The sequence below is a fragment of the Littorina saxatilis genome, linkage group LG5 (genome assembly GCF_037325665.1).
Source record: "Littorina saxatilis isolate snail1 linkage group LG5, US_GU_Lsax_2.0, whole genome shotgun sequence".
NCBI classification, from domain to species: Eukaryota; Metazoa; Mollusca; class Gastropoda; order Littorinimorpha; family Littorinidae; genus Littorina; species Littorina saxatilis.
In genome coordinates this window covers 16405004-16422665 of record NC_090249.1, presented here as the reverse complement: position 1 = coordinate 16422665, position 17662 = coordinate 16405004, and the positions used below count along the sequence as shown (strand labels likewise).

Genomic DNA, 17662 nt, shown 5'->3' with positions numbered 1-17662 from the left:
ATAAGCGGAGTAACTGTTCTTCAACGGATTGCTCTTACACTGATCTAAATATTTAGATCTTGTCGTCTGCTAGTAAGTAGTCTTCGGTCGTGTGAAAGTCACATCTATTTCGACTGTGTGCATCGATCCGTGTAGTGAAATCACGGTTGATCTTTGATGATTTGGCAACATAACTTCGCTAAATGTGCTTCGAGTGTATCTCCCCGTTAACCGCATTTGAAAACGTCTTTTAACAAGACCATGTTTCGACAGCCCAGACGGGGAGGATCCTCGATAGCTCACAGGGTATATAATGTTTTCCGCCGTTTTTTGAAGAATCCTTTCAAATTTGCTATTCCAAAAGTACCTTATGACACGACTCGAGTGGCAAAGAACATTCTCTGCAATTCCTGTCTCAGTCCGTGCAGCCGTTTCGGGTCCTATCGTCATCATACAAACATACACACAGACACACAAGAACCAGCTTTAAAAGTTAGATTATGTAGGAACCATGTGAACCAGTGATTTTTTCTTATGTACAACAGATACCACAGTATTTCTGCTTTATGAAAAGCAATATTTCAAAAACAAAACTAGAGATTTGAATTTTGACCACTTTTCCCCCTTTCTGTCACCAGTACTGAAGAACAACTCATCAACAAGGTGCATCTTTTCAAAGTGTGGCCAATTTTCTTTGCCGTTGATGGGTTTTTGAAGTCGGACGACTCTTTTGAAAATTCACAAAGTACACGTGTAGCTTGGACAATAGTACTGAACATGTCCGGTTTCAGAAAATCAATCAACTGTCCATTCTGATTGCCACTTTCTTTCCTGAGTGCAAGTACAAGGCGTGCTATTTCTCTCAGTTTATTTCGAATGTAAGCATGTCGATCGGAATCAAACCCATTCTTCCTCGTCTCTCGCAGTGCAAGTTCCCGAATCGTTATATCTGTTTTAACAATCATGCCCACTGGGTCATTTTTCACATGTTCCAATATTTCACGCAGCTTTTCTTCGTCATGGTCCCTGGTGATTTTACTCCCCGGGACAGCAGGAAGAAGAAGTCTTCCAGCAACAACCTTTCCTTTTGAAGACTTGCAACAGGGTTTTACGCACTTATGACGGTACATGTCCTTCGAATTGAAATAACCGTAACACTCTGGACAAGGTACAAAGTCTTTCACTTGCTTTTCTTCTTTGGCACTTTTGCGCTTTACCACAATTTCCCCTTTGCCTTCTTCCCAAACTTTCCGGTTATGCCTATGATCCCCTAAATTTCTCATCTTTGACAATTCTTTTTTCTTGTCTTTCCTCGATGCATGAAACAATGGAACAAGAATGGACTCATCTCTGTGAAAACTATTGAAATGTCTTTCCAACTTTGTTGTAGACAAACCACACACAAGACACCAATGAGATTTATCTTTTTTCTTCTTTTTTGGTCCATCTCCTGAACTTTGATCAACAGTAAAGCCAGTAATTTCAGGCTCTTGCTTGTCAGAGGAAGAATGACATGTGGAAGAAATATCGCAACGTTGCAATGTTGACGGAGCATTTGGATTTTCAAGTGGAACCGATAAGTAAGGAAAAGGGGAGGGTATTGTTTGCTCATTTACAGCAGAACTGTCAGAGTCAGAAACATGGTCCTTTTGAGACTCATCGTTGGGAATCCATGTTGGGTCTGTGTCCGACAAATCGTAGTCCGAACTGGCACTGTCTTTGTCCTGAAACATAAATGAAAGGGGTTTATCACATATGCTACATGCATTTTAGGTAAGAGAGCATGGGTCGTTAGTCAAGTAATTGCTGAATGCCTTTCAATTGGAGTTATTTCTAAGATCGTCTCAAACACAACTGCACCGTTGTCAATCTCACCACGTGCTTCAAATTCTTTCTGTATCATTCCTTATTGAAGTTATTCCCATGAACATAATTAATTTTCCAAAGTATTCTTATTTCGGTGACAAGATGGTAACTTCTTCTTTTTCTACCTCTGTGTTCCTGAGCTTTTTACTCTCAGGGTCACCTTATGGTGAGTCTTGCATGCCACACTGTTTTTACCCCGCCACTCAAGTGACTCATAAATTATCTTTCTGAAATTTACAGCTGTAATTGTTTTAGTTTGTTTAACTGTTCAATACATTTATAAGCAAGCTGTTGTTTTAAACTTTGACTAGTATTTTCTGCTTCTCTCTCTCTCTGATTTTTTCTCCATTGCTCAAGATCGAAAGTCAATGCCCTCATTTGAAATTCGTTTACGTTTGTATACCCCCCAAATGATTTTTCTTTGTTTTTATACCCCCAAGCAAGCAATAATAACGTGATTTTTTAATTTATTACGTGAAATACCCTCAATTGTACGTGATGGGAAACACTGTAAAACAATATGCAATAAGCTTCAATCTTCTTTACAATTCAGCCAAACTATATATATCCTCTGTAGGATTAAGTCTCACTCTGGTAAGTTGCCGTAAAACAGTTCAGGGGACTACCACTATATTGCGGTCCAGTATATTGTGAATTCGGCTATATCGCACCAACATGCTTGTAGCCCACTTGAACACAAGTGTTTTTAAATGCCTTCCACTACAACGCAAATACATATCGCGGTCCAATCTCTTGTACTTCCTTTGCAGATTTATTTTCCGCAACAGAGAATCGAATCGTCCCAGTAGGCTATCAGTGAAAGGCGACAGTTTTCTCGCCTTTGTTAACTCGGTAAGGGTTTTTCGGACATATATGTAAACTGCTGACCTGGATGAGCCTGTCACGTGGGCGAAGGCGTCCATCGGAAAGTGCCGGATCCTGCACCCCGGCCTTCATTTAGCGGCCCCCTGTGGTGCTGGCACACCCAACCACCGTGAAGCCCAGGCCTCCCGCCGAGCTCTTCTCTAGATCCACCGTGAAATCCTGTAACTGACAAAGGGTAGAGAAATGATTCAATCTCTTCTCTAGATCCACCATAAAATCCTGTTACTGATGCAGGGTAGTAGAATGATTTTTTTCTTTCTTTCTTGAACTTTTTACTGTGTCAGGGTTGCCTTATGGTGAGAGTATTGCGTGCCAGACTGCTTTTCCTACCCCGCTACGCGGGCAGCAAGACGCCAACTTCAGGGGAAGGCGTGCTGGATATCTTTGTGTTTCCGAGCCCCTAGACTTTCGCGGGAAACTCGGGATCTTGAAGTTTAAAATGTGCATTAATCTTTCTGCATGCGTTAGCACACGAGGGTGGTACAAACCTTCTGGTCTCCCCTCAAGTTGATTCTGGTACCTGGGCTCGATCCACAGTCAGCCAAATCAACCAGACGCTCCAACCAACAACGCTACAACCCCCGACAAGTGATTTCATCTCTTCTATCCACCGTAAAATCCTGCAACTACCACAGGGTTGTGAAATTCTCAGGCATTGTACAAAGTCGGAAGCAACTTTCGCTGAAAAGTTGCTTCTTGAACAATTCTCCATCATTTTCTGCAAAGATTTCACACTAATTGACTAAACACTAAAACAGGCTAAGAAATGGTGGTTCCAATCGGACAGACTTTGCTGATATCCGCAAATTTGTTGAAGGGTACCATGTGCCTGAATGATGTAATCCACCGCAAAAAAGCAAGAAAGTGTTATTGCCGGGAATTCTAGTCCACAGGAAAAATCCTGTAACTGACACAGGGTAATGAAATCTACTGCAGAAATGTAAAAAGCCATTTCAAAGAAAGCAAAATAAATGCATAAGTGATCCCTCTCAACTAAAATTTGGGTTCAGAATGGAAAATGATGAAATGACCTGTCCCCCAGACTAAAACTTCCATTGCAATATCTTAGGTGTGTGCAATGCAGTGAAATTTCTTACCTATAACAGTATAAGCATATAATTATGATAATCTATTCGAGTAAAAAGTAAGTAAAAACAAATTTTAAAAAATGGAAGTAAAAGCTTTATACAATAGGGGTGAAATTTGTACATGTCAGCCCACATATTAGACTTAGCATTCATTTTTACTATAGTTTTATCCCTCCATGTTCGACTTGGAGGTACTACAAGCTTTAATGTGTCTGTCTTTCCCAACTGTTGTTTAGGTAACCCTGGGTTTCGTATTTGAACACCCCTGTTTTGTCATTGAAGTAACTTGCCAGAAAAACAACAGTTTTGTCTTTTTATAAACTCATAACTGATGAGTGAGGGGGAAAAGAGAAAAGGATTACCTGGTCATCGTTCAAGATCTCTTTCTTATCAGCAGTTTGACTGTTTTCAGTCACAGCGGTGTTGGTCACTCTCTCCTGACACATGAGCACAACGACAGAATCCGCCGAGCACACGCTGGCCGGAGATTTGTTCTTTATCGTATCAGCCGGAGACACATCTCCCTTGTCGCCGCCACGACCTCTGCTAAGGTTGTCGAGGAGACTGTCGTCAGCAGCAGCTGCCACAATGAAGGCTGCGTCAAGGTCAAAATCTTCATCACCACCATCAACGTCATGGTGATATTTTTCAGCAACGGTGTAAATCCTCTCAAACTCTGATCTAGAACTGTCCAAGACATCAGAGTTGATGTCGCTTTCAGTGTTGTTGGATTGTTCTTCCACTCGCAGCTCCCTCAGGTTGAGGGGAGGGGGCTGGGCGACGATGGAGATGTTGTGCTTGTTGACGGGCGTGGCAGCCGACGAGGCGAAGGCTGACGGAGGGGAGATGGGGGTTTCCCGACCCCCCTCTGCGATGGAGAAGGAGTCGGCAGCATGTAAGGCTGGCTGGGACTGGTGTTGTTGTTGTCTTTCCTGCAGTGAAAGTCTCTCCTGTACCTGAAAGTTTCATGAATAAAAAGTTGAGAGTTTTCCTTCAAGCTAACAGAAAAATAAGCTCTGTACTTATCTAGTCAATCACAATCCGGTTTATTACTGTAGATTTGCTATTGTGTTACTGAACAGAAAGGCTAGTTATCTCACTTATTTTTTTGATGACATAATTTGTAAAACGCTAAAGATGTTACTAATTTGATGTAAAGAACAATTCTACCAAGTTTGAAACAAATCCGATGAATAGTTTCAGAGATCTATATAACATTTCCAATTTTTCCTTCGAGGTTGCCCTGTGAATGATCTTAACAAGGGTCAACAAAACTAATGTTAAAGCGTTGGGGGTAATGATCAAACAAATTTTGAACTCAGTCACTTTTACTATAGTTTTATCTCTCCATGTTCGACTTGGAGGTACTACAAGCTTTAATGTGTCTGTCTTTCCCAACTGTTGTTTAGGTAACCCTGGGTTTCGTATTTGAACACCCCTGTTTTGTCATTGAAGTAACTTGCCAGAAAAACAACAGTTTTGTCTTTTTATAAACTCATAACTGATGAGTGAGGGGGAAAAGAGAAAAGGATTACCTGGTCATCGTTCAAGATCTCTTTCTTATCAGCAGTTTGACTGTTTTCAGTCACAGCGGTGTTGGTCACTCTCTCCTGACACATGAGCACAACGACAGAATCCGCCGAGCACACGCTGGCCGGAGATTTGTTCTTTATCGTATCAGCCGGAGACACATCTCCCTTGTCGCCGCCACGACCTCTGCTAAGGTTGTCGAGGAGACTGTCGTCAGCAGCAGCTGCCACAATGAAGGCTGCGTCAAGGTCAAAATCTTCATCACCACCATCAACGTCATGGTGATATTTTTCAGCAACGGTGTAAATCCTCTCAAACTCTGATCTAGAACTGTCCAAGACATCAGAGTTGATGTCGCTTTCAGTGTTGTTGGATTGTTCTTCCACTCGCAGCTCCCTCAGGTTGAGGGGAGGGGGCTGGGCGACGATGGAGATGTTGTGCTTGTTGACGGGCGTGGCAGCCGACGAGGCGAAGGCTGACGGAGGGGAGATGGGGGTTTCCCGACCCCCCTCTGCGATGGAGAAGGAGTCGGCAGCATGTAAGGCTGGCTGGGACTGGTGTTGTTGTTGTCGTTCCTGCAGTGAAAGTCTCTCCTGTACCTGAAAGTTTCATGAATAAAAAGTTGAGAGTTTTCCTTCAAGCTAACAGAAAAATAAGCTCTGTACTTATCTAGTCAATCACAATCAGGTTTATTACTGTAGATTTGCTATTGTGTTACTGAACAGAAAGGCTAGTTATCTCTCTTATTTTTTTGATGACATAATTTGTAAAACGCTAATGTTACTAATTTGATGTAAAGAATTCTACCAAGTTTGAAACAAATCCGATGAATAGTTTCAGAGATCTATATAAAATTTCCAATTTTTCCTTCGAGGTTGCCCTGTGAGTGATCTTAACAAGGGTCAACAAAACTAATGTTAAAGCGTTGGGGGTAATGATCAAACAAAATTTGAACTCGGTCACTTTTATAGTTTCCGAGAAAAGTCCAACCTTAAGGTTGTGACACGTCATCCGTCTGGCCAGACTAAACACTGGCCGATTACAATTGAGTCACTTTTACTCAAGTGACTAAGAAACAGGATTTTGCTTTAAATTTCACCACAAAAGTTACAAAAATGGCTTTATTAAGCGGCTTTTTCTTAAGCATAACATATAGTGGACATTCCGGACCCTAAAAAATTCAGTTTTTAAAGTGGCTGGCTTTATCAACCGCAGCTTTATTAAGGATGGATTAATTCGTTGAAGTGTCTCTCACAGAATCAGCCGGGCTTTCAGGACTGTCACAGTCATTGTGTAATTAAGACAACCTGTAAATTACAGCCACAATTATGGCTGCAATGAGGAGAAATCAATATTTTATCATTTAATTTTGAAGCGCATCTAAAGTCACTGTTCACAGTACTTGCCACCAGGGCTAGAAATTAACCTTTTTCCTTGAGTGCAACCCGGGCCCATTACTGAAAAAGTTTGAGTGCCCTGATGGAACTATGGGTGCCTTCTGTTGACTAAAAGTCATTGTTTTCGATTTTTTTGCGTGCAAATCGGGCACCTTTGACGCGAACTTTGCGTGCCCGTCACCAACTTTCCGTGCAAAATTCACCAGGCACCCGTTAATTTCGAGCCCTAGCCACTGAGCACAACACAGTGACACATCAAACGGCTTTCTTTCTTTGAAAAAAGCGCACGCTGGGCAGTGAAAAAGCGTGCAGACTTACAGTCAGTCGCACTCGCAGAGACTCAAGGACAAATGCGCTGCGGAGAAATTCGCCTTTGTGGGACTGGGGTCTTATTAAGTTGGTTTCCAAGTCAAACTAAGTGAAAATTAAATACAGTGGTACTCCCCATGTAAGACCTCCCAAAATCTGACAAATTTAGGTCTTAAAAGGGGGGGGGGGGGTCTTACAAGGGGGGTGAGGTCAGGTCAGAAAAAGACAGTGAGAGAGAAAAAATCAGTGACAGAGAGAAAGAGAGAAATACCTTCAGGGTCCGTCGAAGTTGTGGCATAATTACAGTTGTGGTTTGGTGAATTAATTTGATAATCTAATTCAATAAAAAGCAAGAGGTATGTATTTTTTCTGTTTTTTTTTTTGACTTTAATTGTATCCTCTACATGTATTTAAAAAAATATTTGGGAGTCAAAAGAGTTTATGTTCATATGGGTGTCAGTATTTGGAAGAGGACTATACACCTGTCACAAAACCAACTCCAAACGCGTTCGTTGAGGTCACCATAAATACATTTCCTTGCCTTGGAGTATTTGCGGTCACAATTTTCGCCGGTCTCCCATCGATTGACCACGTTTTCTTGGTCGCTGACGATCGATTGAATCTGAGTTTTTCCTACCTCAAACGACCGCGCGATCGAAATTGCTGTTTCGCCCTTACGGCTCCGTTTCACCACTTCCACCCTCTGTTCCAGAGTCAAAAATGTCCTCTTCTTTCCGCGCGATTGAGTGTTTGAAGTTGAAGGAGAGTTCGAAGCCATGGTTGAAGAAGAAGATCGTTGATGCTCGCGCGTGTGTTTGTTGATTTTTCGAAAGGAAGTGGACAAAGAACAAAGTTCCTCCCAAGAACAATCAGGGACTGGAACGAGACCCCTTCATCCCTCCTCCTCTCACACCCCCAGGCCCCAGACTCCTGCATTGCGCAGGAGTCGAGTTCCTGCATTGTGCAGGAACTCCCCAGCCCCCAGTAGATTCTAGCTAGGTTTTTTTTTCTGTTTTTTTCTTCACTCTTTGGAATCTGCAACCCTCCACAATGTGACATAATGGTCAGCCTAAATGACCGTGGTCACAATATGGAAGAAGAAGAAGAAGAAGAAGAAGAAAGAAAAGGGCATGTTGGGATCGTAAAATTGTGAACGCCGGACATGCGCAATCGAGACCTAAACGCGTCGTCTGTTATATTTCCGGCCGAGTGATTTTTGCGATCTTTTTTCAGTGATTCAAGCAAAACGTTACGATTTTTTGTTAGGTTTTGATTTGAAAATGTCGTTACAAGGTCGCAAATTGTAACAACTAGTCGGTCGCAAATCGGGTTCTGGGGGGAGTCGGCCATGGGGGTGATTTATATAGCAAAACTAATCCGTCAGCAAGAATGAGGTCTGAGAAGGGAGAGGGTCTCTGATGGGGGGGTCGTTCGTCGGGAGTACCACTGTATTCATAAATTAATAGCTCATCAATGCGGCCATAATTCTGGCTGTAATTTACAGTTTGGCTTAATTACAACATGACTGTTATGTACAGCCTTAAAGACCGAGAGATTCTGTGAGAGAGAATTAACCGACTGTGTATCTTTAAGCGGCGTCCACTATATTTCTTTTCAGTCTACCTAAAGTTTCAGACCCACTCTTTTGGTCAAGATGTCAAAGTATACTATCGTGGTGTTACTTGACATTTCTGTGTGTATACGTAAACCAAATTATCAGTTAAAGAACAATTTTTTTTACCAGAGGAATTTTAAATATATATTAAATAAGAAAACCAACATAACAAGTAATACTTAAGAACCTGCATTTCCCTGCAACATTTTCTTTAAAAAAAAGTATATATTTACTCACATGAGAAATTTTAATCTTCTTGCGGGACAATTCCACCATCACTTGCCCTCTTGTCATCTGAAAAAAAAGGTGTAAGTACTGTAAGATAAAAAGAAAGTGAGTATTTCATTGTTTGATGTTTCAAACATCAAACACATTTGGCCAAAAAATAGTGTCTGTGTCTGTTAACGAAGATAAAGACAAATAATTTATACAATTGCAAGTCAGTATTTGGTTATCTATTTTTTTCCATTTCATATAAGGAATTTGTTTTTGTGAATTAAACAATTTGGCGGGCATCACTCCTGCTGTACTTCCAGAACAATTTTGTTTTCACTTGTTTTATCATTCTGATTTTTTTCTCCAGGTATTTTTGAGGGAACTTCTTGGTTCGAACCTAAACGTAGGGACGATCAGAAGTCAAGTAGACAGTTAGTTTTACCCAATAATATTTTCAGTTACTTTTTAACGGTATTCATCTAATCCTTCAAAAACTACAGTGAAGGTTAACAAGAGCATGTTACATAAAGATCTACATAAAACAATGAGGAACATGCACACCAACTTTTATGTTGAGAAGTGAAATCAATCAGTTTCAACGCACAATTGTTGACTTCCCTTAGATGTATGTAATTATCGTGCTATCACTTAAAGTTAAAAAGATTATTAAATCACACCTGTAAGTAATCACAAAGTTACCACATCGAAAGTGTAGAAGTTATCACTTTTCAATCGCCGCAAAGGAAAAACCTATTCCAAAATGGTGAATCCGCAAATGTTTTCATTCATGCAGTTACTTTAGCATGCACGTTGCCCCCCCCCCCCCCCCCCCCCCCCACACACACACAACCGATATCAGCCGTATTGCTGGCTTTGCGATATTGCTAAAGACAATGCCCTAGTTTTCAATCAAAATGAGGCACTTCCCCAATGAGACAGATTATGAAGTAGCAGACGACAACATGTATGGTTTTCAAATGTGTGTCTGCAGCGTAAGTGAAGCTGTCAAAGATTCTGAAAAGGTGCCTTTGTAGAAATGCGCCATTTTCGCTGAATAGAAGTCGAAACCATGATCAGTTGATAACGTCCTGGATTTTTACAACAGATCTAGTCTAACTCTAACCACTTCTGAATTAAATTTCGTCACCAATGAAAATCTTAGGCAGAACAAATTGCAACCCGAAAAGTGCATTAGCATGATAACTCATGTAGCACTAATAACCTATGTCCCGACTGTATGTGTGAGGAATATTATTCACCCACGAATTTTTTCTCTCACTTCCACGCACCTACCGTATTTTGATCTGGTTATTTTTCAAACAACAGCACTCAGACGATTACTTTAGGGTTGCGGTGAAAGCCCAACCTGTATCCTTTCAAGTTCAGTTGGTTTCGAGGTGATCAGACAAAGCGAAGGACACTAAAACAATCAGAGTTTGACAGCCTTGAACGACTTCAGGCGATCTCCCTTGCGGCCATCTTTGCAGGTTTGCTTGACTCAGTTACTTGCCCTTTGCACGCCGTGTGCTATCCATCAGTCATCTTCTTTCAATTTGTTCCTCAAAGTTTTCATTTCAATTTAACAAATGTAAAACTAAGTAAAACTGGGTCTTTCGATTGATAAACTCATTCACTCGACGATGGACGTCGTCAGCTCGTTGAGTCAAGTTTTACGATTTCAACAAACTTCCGGTTACGCGACAACATCGCTGTGACGTCATGATAAAAAAAACAAGACTTCTTTACAAACCAACGTAATTTACAACTACTTCAAAATTATATGTCAACAAAATATATGTAGACTATATCATGCTTTCGTATATTATAAACATTAATCATCCAAATTAAACATACCGGCCTCTTTCGGTCACATCGGCTTCGCTGCTCTTGCCGCCGCTCTCTCCCTGCGGTGTCCATTTTCAGTGTCAACTGAAGTTTTGGCGCGCCGAACTTGTGTGTGAACTTGTGTGAGGAATTTTACCGTGTATGCGCGGTCACCTATTACGCAAGAGGTGTGTAAAAAACATGCATCCGTGACATTTTACCTCCATTTTCCTGCCTGACGTAAAACGAAACGAAACTTAATTTGGGGGTATTTATTGACCGTTTTATACGGCTTTTGACAATATTTCCCTATGCTGCCGGCAGGATATACCGACCCGGCATCCTAATGAGGGTGTGTAAACTTGCAAAAGGCAGCTTAACGGGGCTCACACACACACACACACACACACACACACACACACACACACACACACACACACACACACACACAGAAAGAGCATAGGTGAAACTGTGCAAGAAAGCGAGACACTAGATCTAGATCTGTCTGTCTGCATGTAGCCTACTTACTGGGACACGACTGCCAACTAGTCTCGGCCCGCTCAAAATAATAATGACCGAGACTTTCAGTACTTCCTTCGCGTGACGTCTAACCCTCTTACGTCATAATGTGACGTCAATGTAATGTGACGTCTTCAAATGTTAGAGTTTCTACCACAGACATACACACGCACGCACGCACGCACGCACGCACATACGCACATACGCACGCACGCACAGACAGACAAAGTTACGATCGCATAGGCTACACTTACGTGAGCCAACAAAATCAGATTCATGATGCAACTCAGCCAGTCAGAGGCCGCCGCGGCCTGAGTGACTATTTGAATCTACTAGGCCGACAACTCTTTTTATCTATATATTCATTTTCAAGTTTTAAGTAGCAGTTACACAAAAGGCTGAGAGCTGTTTCTCCGAGCTCTTTGGCTTCTCATTTCTCCCGGGCGACACTTTTTCATGGTCACGTTTTCGCAAGGACGATCATGTCGAACATTTCACGGGAGACTACATTTTCGGTCACTTTGAAGGGGAGTAGTTATCAATACATCGTTAACTGAGCACTGTGTCTATGTCTCGCGGGGTATTTTGAAGTAAAAAAATATAGTTACAACATGAAGATCTCTAGAATATTATCGTTTTGTAATTGAGATCATTCAACATGAACACAAAGGTGTGAGTCTTGGTATTTATAAGTAGCAGCTAATGAGCTACTCCCTGCGGTCACCGCAGGTTGACCTTGAACTCCAACCTTCCGGCAACGACAGCCCCACATGGTTGCGAGGTTGTCCGTTGTGCACAGCAACAAGACTTCTTGATCCTTCAAAATGCTGCTGTCTGTGGCGGTATTTTTGCATCAGCTGCACTGGTTGGCACCAGCAGCACTGATGTTCGGAACAGCGCCATGTTTTCTGATGCTCTGGTGGCCGGCGAGAGCGTGTACGGCAGTTTTACCCAGGCGTTTCTATCGACGCGTTGACGATGTGTTCTTTTCTTCCTACCTTCGTCTGCTCTTGTTCTTCTTCGAAAACTGCACGGGCTTTGAGGTATGGGTCTTACACGGTTCTCACAGAACACTGTGGCTGAAATTGTGCATGCGAATGCGGTCACGCAAGCGTGCGCTCCGTCGCAGGCGGACGCACACACACACACACACACACACACTGTATACACACATACACACACACAACACACCCACACACCCACCCACCCACCCACCCTACCACCACCCAACACATGCACGAACACACGCCTTCATACACACTTGAATTTTCATTCTTAAAACATTAACAACCATGCAAGGACACACGGTCATTCTTGCAGTTGCAGGCAGCTACAGTCAGGCTCGCCCAGATACAGTACGCAGACACAGACTGACAGAGATAGACACATGCAAGCAGGCATGCACACAGATACACACACACACACACACACTCTCTCTCTCTTTCACACACACACACATTTTGATGCGAGTGAAATCTTTTTGCAGTATGTATCTATCACGATTGTGAAAAATGAAGCTGGCTAGCTAGCTGTTAAGTGTCCAATCTTTCTTTTCAGGTCTGGACAGTTTTATTCATCTGCTTTTTTCCTCACATTTAAATATATGGTCTTGTAAACTAGGTTGTAAATGTAACTGACTTACATCATTTAGAAACCCTCGTGCGTTCTGTTTCAGATGCATTTGTACGGAAATGTGGAGGCATTGCTAAGCACTGATGAGTTGGAAAATGCTGTCTACATTTCAAATCATCAGAGCACAGGTACATTGATGCTCCATTCCTTTATTTTCCTGCTTGCTGTTAACACTAGTGTACGTTTGACAACACACAAATGGGAGGTAGAGGACCTCCTCATGTCAAAATTCATGTCTAGTCTGTAAAGGCAGAGAAAGAGATAGAGAGAGAGAGCTTCTTATGGAGCATTCACTCTGACAGCCATGGTACAGCTAACACAACAAAGTACAATGTAGTGCTTGACTTGTTTTATGTCAAGTTTTTTTATGTGACTCAAACTATGTTACTTTACCCTATAATTATCTAAATGACAGCAAGGACTGAAGGAGTGGCTGAGTTTTTATCATCGCAGGAGACCCTTATTCATTCTGTTTACTTTGAATTATGCACAGTGGACTGGATCCTTGGTTGTTCACTGGCTCTGCGACGAGGTGCTCTAGGTCGTTGCCGCTACGTGGTGAAGGATGGTCTCAAGCACTTTCCATTTTACGGTTTCTATCTCTCACAGGTGAGTTTTGGATTGTTGTTCTTCTTGGAGTGAGAAAGAAAGAGAGAGAGAGAGAGAGTGTGTGTGTGAGATAAAGAGAGAGAGGGAGAGAGAGTGTGTTGGTGAGAGAAAAATAGAGTATGTGTGTGTCGGGTTGAGAGGGAGAAAACAATAGAAAAGGGAAAAGAACAGCTTCACACTGTGCGTGTGTGTGTGTGTAAAACCAGCGCTACAGCAATTGCAGTGTGTTTGTGTGAGAGAGAGAGAGTGAGATGGTAAGGGACAGACATAGGGAGCTAGAGAGAGAGACTAACTTTTTATGACGCTGTACTTACTTATTAAAATTGATTATTATCTGCTTCTGGTTTCACTTTGTTCCATTTTTTTCAGCATGGAACAATTTTTATCAAGAGAGGGGGGAAGTTCCAGGCCAGTAAAGCAGAGAATCAACTGAGGAACATGGTGCAAGATAACTGTCCTGTAAGTATAAGGAGTTTCCTAAATAATAACTTTTGAAGATTGTTGTTTTCTGCTCTTGAATCTCGGTTGAATCAGATTATATGTAAATGTCATCTGTATGAAATTGAAAACCCAAAAATAAACAAACAACAGTACAATGACACCACACGCAATTTATGGTCTATTCAGCCCTTGTGAACATGGAAGGGATAATTTTCTGGAGGAAGTTTACAACTGTGGCTTTTTATATAATACATGGGCATCTAGGTTTCCTGCTAATAACATTTTTTAACTGCGTTTGACAAGTAAGTCTTAAGGTTTACGTGTTTAACAATGTGAATGTTATCTGTTTAATGTGTGGAATGACCTCAGATAAAAATAGCTTTCTGAACCTTTTTCAGATGTGGATGGTGGTGTTTCCAGAGGGCACCAGATTTAACCCTGACATCAAGGAAGCCATCAAGAAGAGCCGTGGATATTGTGGACAGCAAGGTGACTAATTGATTGTAATTGATCTTTTCCGGAAATAACTCTGTCAGGATTTTCAAGCGGTCTGTCAGAGTAAGAGCCCCTGACATCGAGGCAAGCTTTTCAAAGAGATCGAGGCGAAGCAATTACCACACTCCTGATCGGCTTTAACCTGCGATCGGGAAGAGAAACTATATAACTCTTATGTGTATGTTATACAGTGTACGCTTGATATAATACCCTTTTCTTTCAAAAATATGCACATTGTCATTGGAGCCACGCTTCGCCACCGATTGCATGCTTGTTGATCACTAACAGGGGGATCTTTTGCTGCTTTTATTTTTAACTGTAAAGGATTTGTTCTATGAATACTTCTATTTTCCTTTTCTCTCATAACCAGGTATTCCAGACATGCAGCATGTACTGTGTCCGCGTACGAAGGCCACTCAAGTGTGTTTGCATGAGTTAGCTGACTACGCATCGTGTGTGTATGATGTGACCTTCGCCTATAACAACACATACAACCCTGAGACAGGACAGCGTACTGCTTCACCAGGAATGCCAGGTATGCAGCGCGTTCAAATTTACGGAGATTTGCGTGCCGAATATGTTTGAATAGTAGGTGACTTAAAGAATGATGAGTGTTTATGGTTAAAGCTTCTGACAAGAACCAGAAGTTACATTCATTTTCAGTACAGTGGAACCCCCCCCCCCCGTCCCTTTTAAGACCCCCTGATTTAAGACTCCCTCCTTTTTAAGACCCTGTTTTCTCAGATTTTCTGTTCAAAACCTCTGTAAATGAAAATGTATCTCCGGCCCTATTTTAAGACTCCTCTTTTTCAAGACCTAATTTTCTCAGAGTTTTAGAGGTCTTAATTGAGGGGTTCCACTGTACACTGGCACCCCCATCCCCAACATTAGAAACCCCACTGCCTTTTACATATCTTTCCATCTTTAGATTATCTGTTCATGGTGTCAGTATATTTGTCTCAATGTTAAGACTCCCGAATTTATAAGACCTTATTGTCGCGGAGTTTTGGTGCTCCAACAAGGGTGGACTACTTTGCTTTCTTAATGTAAAGTCTTGTTCTACACAAAAGGGATTACTGTGTTTACTGCGGCGTTAATGTTTTAGAGCTTTGGGGGGAGTCTGATACATGTAGCTTGATCAATTAGTGCAAGAATTTCCATTCATGTCAACGGCCCATATGCTTATATGGGTATCTTCTGCTGTTCCTCCAGCTCCTGTTCCTGAGCTTCTGTGTAATGTGTGTGCTCTTTTGCTACCTTTTTCATCTGTCTGTCTGCCTATATTCGTCTCCCAGTCTCACATGCTCACCATAATGGCTTTGCATGGAGGGCGTAAAACTAAAATGTCTCTCTCTCTCTCTCTCTCTCTCTCTCTCTCTCTCTCTCTCTCTCTCTCTCTCTCTCTCTCTCTCTCTCTCTCTCTCTCTCTCTCTCTCTCTCTCTCTCTCTGTCCAGCTCCTGATCCTGAGCTTCTGTGTTATGTGTGTGCTCTTTTGTTACCTTTTTCATCTGTCTGTCTGCCTATGTTCTTAGTATGTCTTGCTAAGCTAAGTTCTATTTAATCAGAGTATGTTTGCGTGTGCTTATACTTAGTGATATTGTAAAGCGCATAGTGCTTTTAGTTATGCGCTATAGAAATCTCCTTAATAAATAAATAAATATTCGTCTCCCAGTCTCACATGCTCACCACAATGGCTTTGCATGGAGGGCGTAAAACTAAAATTTCTTTCTCTCTCTCTCTCTCTCTCTCTCTCTCTCTCTCTCTCTCTCTCTCTCTCTCTCTCTCTCTCTCTCTCTCTCTCTCTGTCTACATTTCTCAAACTAACTAACCCCATGTTTTTTCAAATTTGTGCAGATTTCCTGTCTGGGCACACAACTAAAGTGCATGTTTACATTGACAAAATCCCAATGAAAGATGTTCCAACAGAGGAAACTGAGGTCACCAAATGGATAAATGATCGTTTTCTGCGAAAAGAGCAGTAAGTCTTCAAGTTGATGAATGAACAAAGTTTATAACTGATATAAATTTGTTCTTGTGTTCCGTTACCTATTCACATCAATTGTAACATGTGCTAGAGATAGATTGTATTTTCAGCTGTAGAAAATATCAAGGGAAGCTATTGCAGCTTTTGGACTTTGTGGTTTGTAAGATTAAAGTACGGTGTACTACTGTATTCCAAGATGATTCATTTTTTTGCAGACAAGCAGATAGCAGAAGGAAATGATATGGATATGTGATGTTTGGGATTTACGGAAAGAATTTCTTGACTTTTTTACTTGATCATCTCAAAACTTTGTTGCTTTCTGCTCCTGTGATTTATCCACAATTTATTAAATTATTATACATCAATTCCATTTCAGGCTATTGTCACACTTTTACTCCAACGAAGACCAGGACAAAGCCTCGTTCCCTGGGGAAGGCAAACTTGTTCCACTCACACTGCGATCGACAGTCCCCTCCTTCCTGTTCTGGGGAGGGGCCTTTGCTGCCTGCATGGTCTTCAAAGACCTTCGCAGTATCTACTGGAAGACTGGTGCTGCTAGTTTAGTGGTTGGTTTTGCCTGGGCGTCTACCAAATCTTGATGATATGATGAGCGTAGCTGTTAGTGTGTAGTTTGAATTTGGTTAGAAGGATTTGCTGTGATTTTGGATTTGTATGTGTGTGTTAGTTTTTGTGTGTGTACGGACAGTCAGCAAGAAACTTTTGTGGATTAAATCTTGAATTGAACAATACCTTGTATGGAAGTAGCGTGGAGTTTGTGTGAAGGATATGCTGTGGTTGTGGTACATGCATCAATGTAGGATGGTTCGTGAAGGGCTTGCCGTAAAATGGGGATTCTCTCTGTGATTAGTTGCATTCTGTGAGCAAGACAGACATTTTCTAGAATGAATGATAATTAAAAGTTTATGTGTATGAATAGTGGAACGCCCCTTTTAAGACCCCCCAATTTAAGACCCCCTCCAGCTCCCTTTTAAGACCCTGTTTTCTCAGATTTTCTGTTGATAACCTCTGTAAATGTACCCCCATTTTAAGACTCCCTTCTTTTAAAGACCAGATTTTCTGTTGATAACCTCTATAAATGTACCCCCATTTTAAGACTCCCTTCTTTTAAAGACCAGATTTTCAAAGGTTGTAAATGGGGGGTTCCACTGTATCTAGAAGCATGAAAGTGTTTTTATTGCACCAGGATAACCACGCTGAATTATGAGTGATCTATGGGTTGATATTGCCCGGTGTGTTGATAGGACCAAAATC

At 41.6% G+C, this 17662-nt stretch overlaps 3 protein-coding genes across 4 annotated transcripts; 1 reads left to right on the top strand and 2 right to left on the bottom strand.

The window, feature by feature from the left end:
• Positions 1-641: 641 nt before the first annotated feature.
• LOC138966282 (uncharacterized) lies at positions 642-5268 on the bottom strand. Its single transcript, XM_070338438.1, has 4 exons — positions 5233-5268; positions 4181-4774; positions 2734-2895; positions 642-1703 (listed from the first exon to the last, which is right to left on the bottom strand). Exons 1-3 carry the CDS (start codon positions 5266-5268, stop codon positions 2803-2805), a joined length of 723 nt encoding a protein of 240 aa, XP_070194539.1. The 3' UTR covers positions 642-1703; positions 2734-2802.
• Positions 5216-11489, bottom strand: LOC138966406 (uncharacterized). 2 transcript variants are annotated; one of them, XM_070338634.1, is made up of 3 exons: positions 10740-11489; positions 8907-8963; positions 5216-5947 (listed from the first exon to the last, which is right to left on the bottom strand). In XM_070338634.1, the coding sequence occupies exons 1-3, from the start codon at positions 10800-10802 to the stop codon at positions 5306-5308; spliced, it is 762 nt and encodes a 253-aa protein (XP_070194735.1). In that variant the 5' UTR covers positions 10803-11489; the 3' UTR covers positions 5216-5305. The 2 variants fall into 2 exon arrangements, with proteins under 2 accessions (XP_070194735.1, XP_070194736.1); XM_070338635.1 differs by having other exon boundaries at positions 5217-5947; positions 10179-11489.
• Positions 11490-11969: 480 nt separating this feature from the next.
• LOC138966421 (1-acyl-sn-glycerol-3-phosphate acyltransferase epsilon-like) lies at positions 11970-17139 on the top strand. The gene is made up of 8 exons (XM_070338656.1): positions 11970-12271; positions 12904-12988; positions 13354-13469; positions 13839-13928; positions 14309-14399; positions 14776-14940; positions 16261-16384; positions 16767-17139. Exons 1-8 carry the CDS (start codon positions 12053-12055, stop codon positions 16987-16989), a joined length of 1113 nt encoding a protein of 370 aa, XP_070194757.1. The 5' UTR covers positions 11970-12052; the 3' UTR covers positions 16990-17139.
• Positions 17140-17662: the final 523 nt, after the last annotated feature.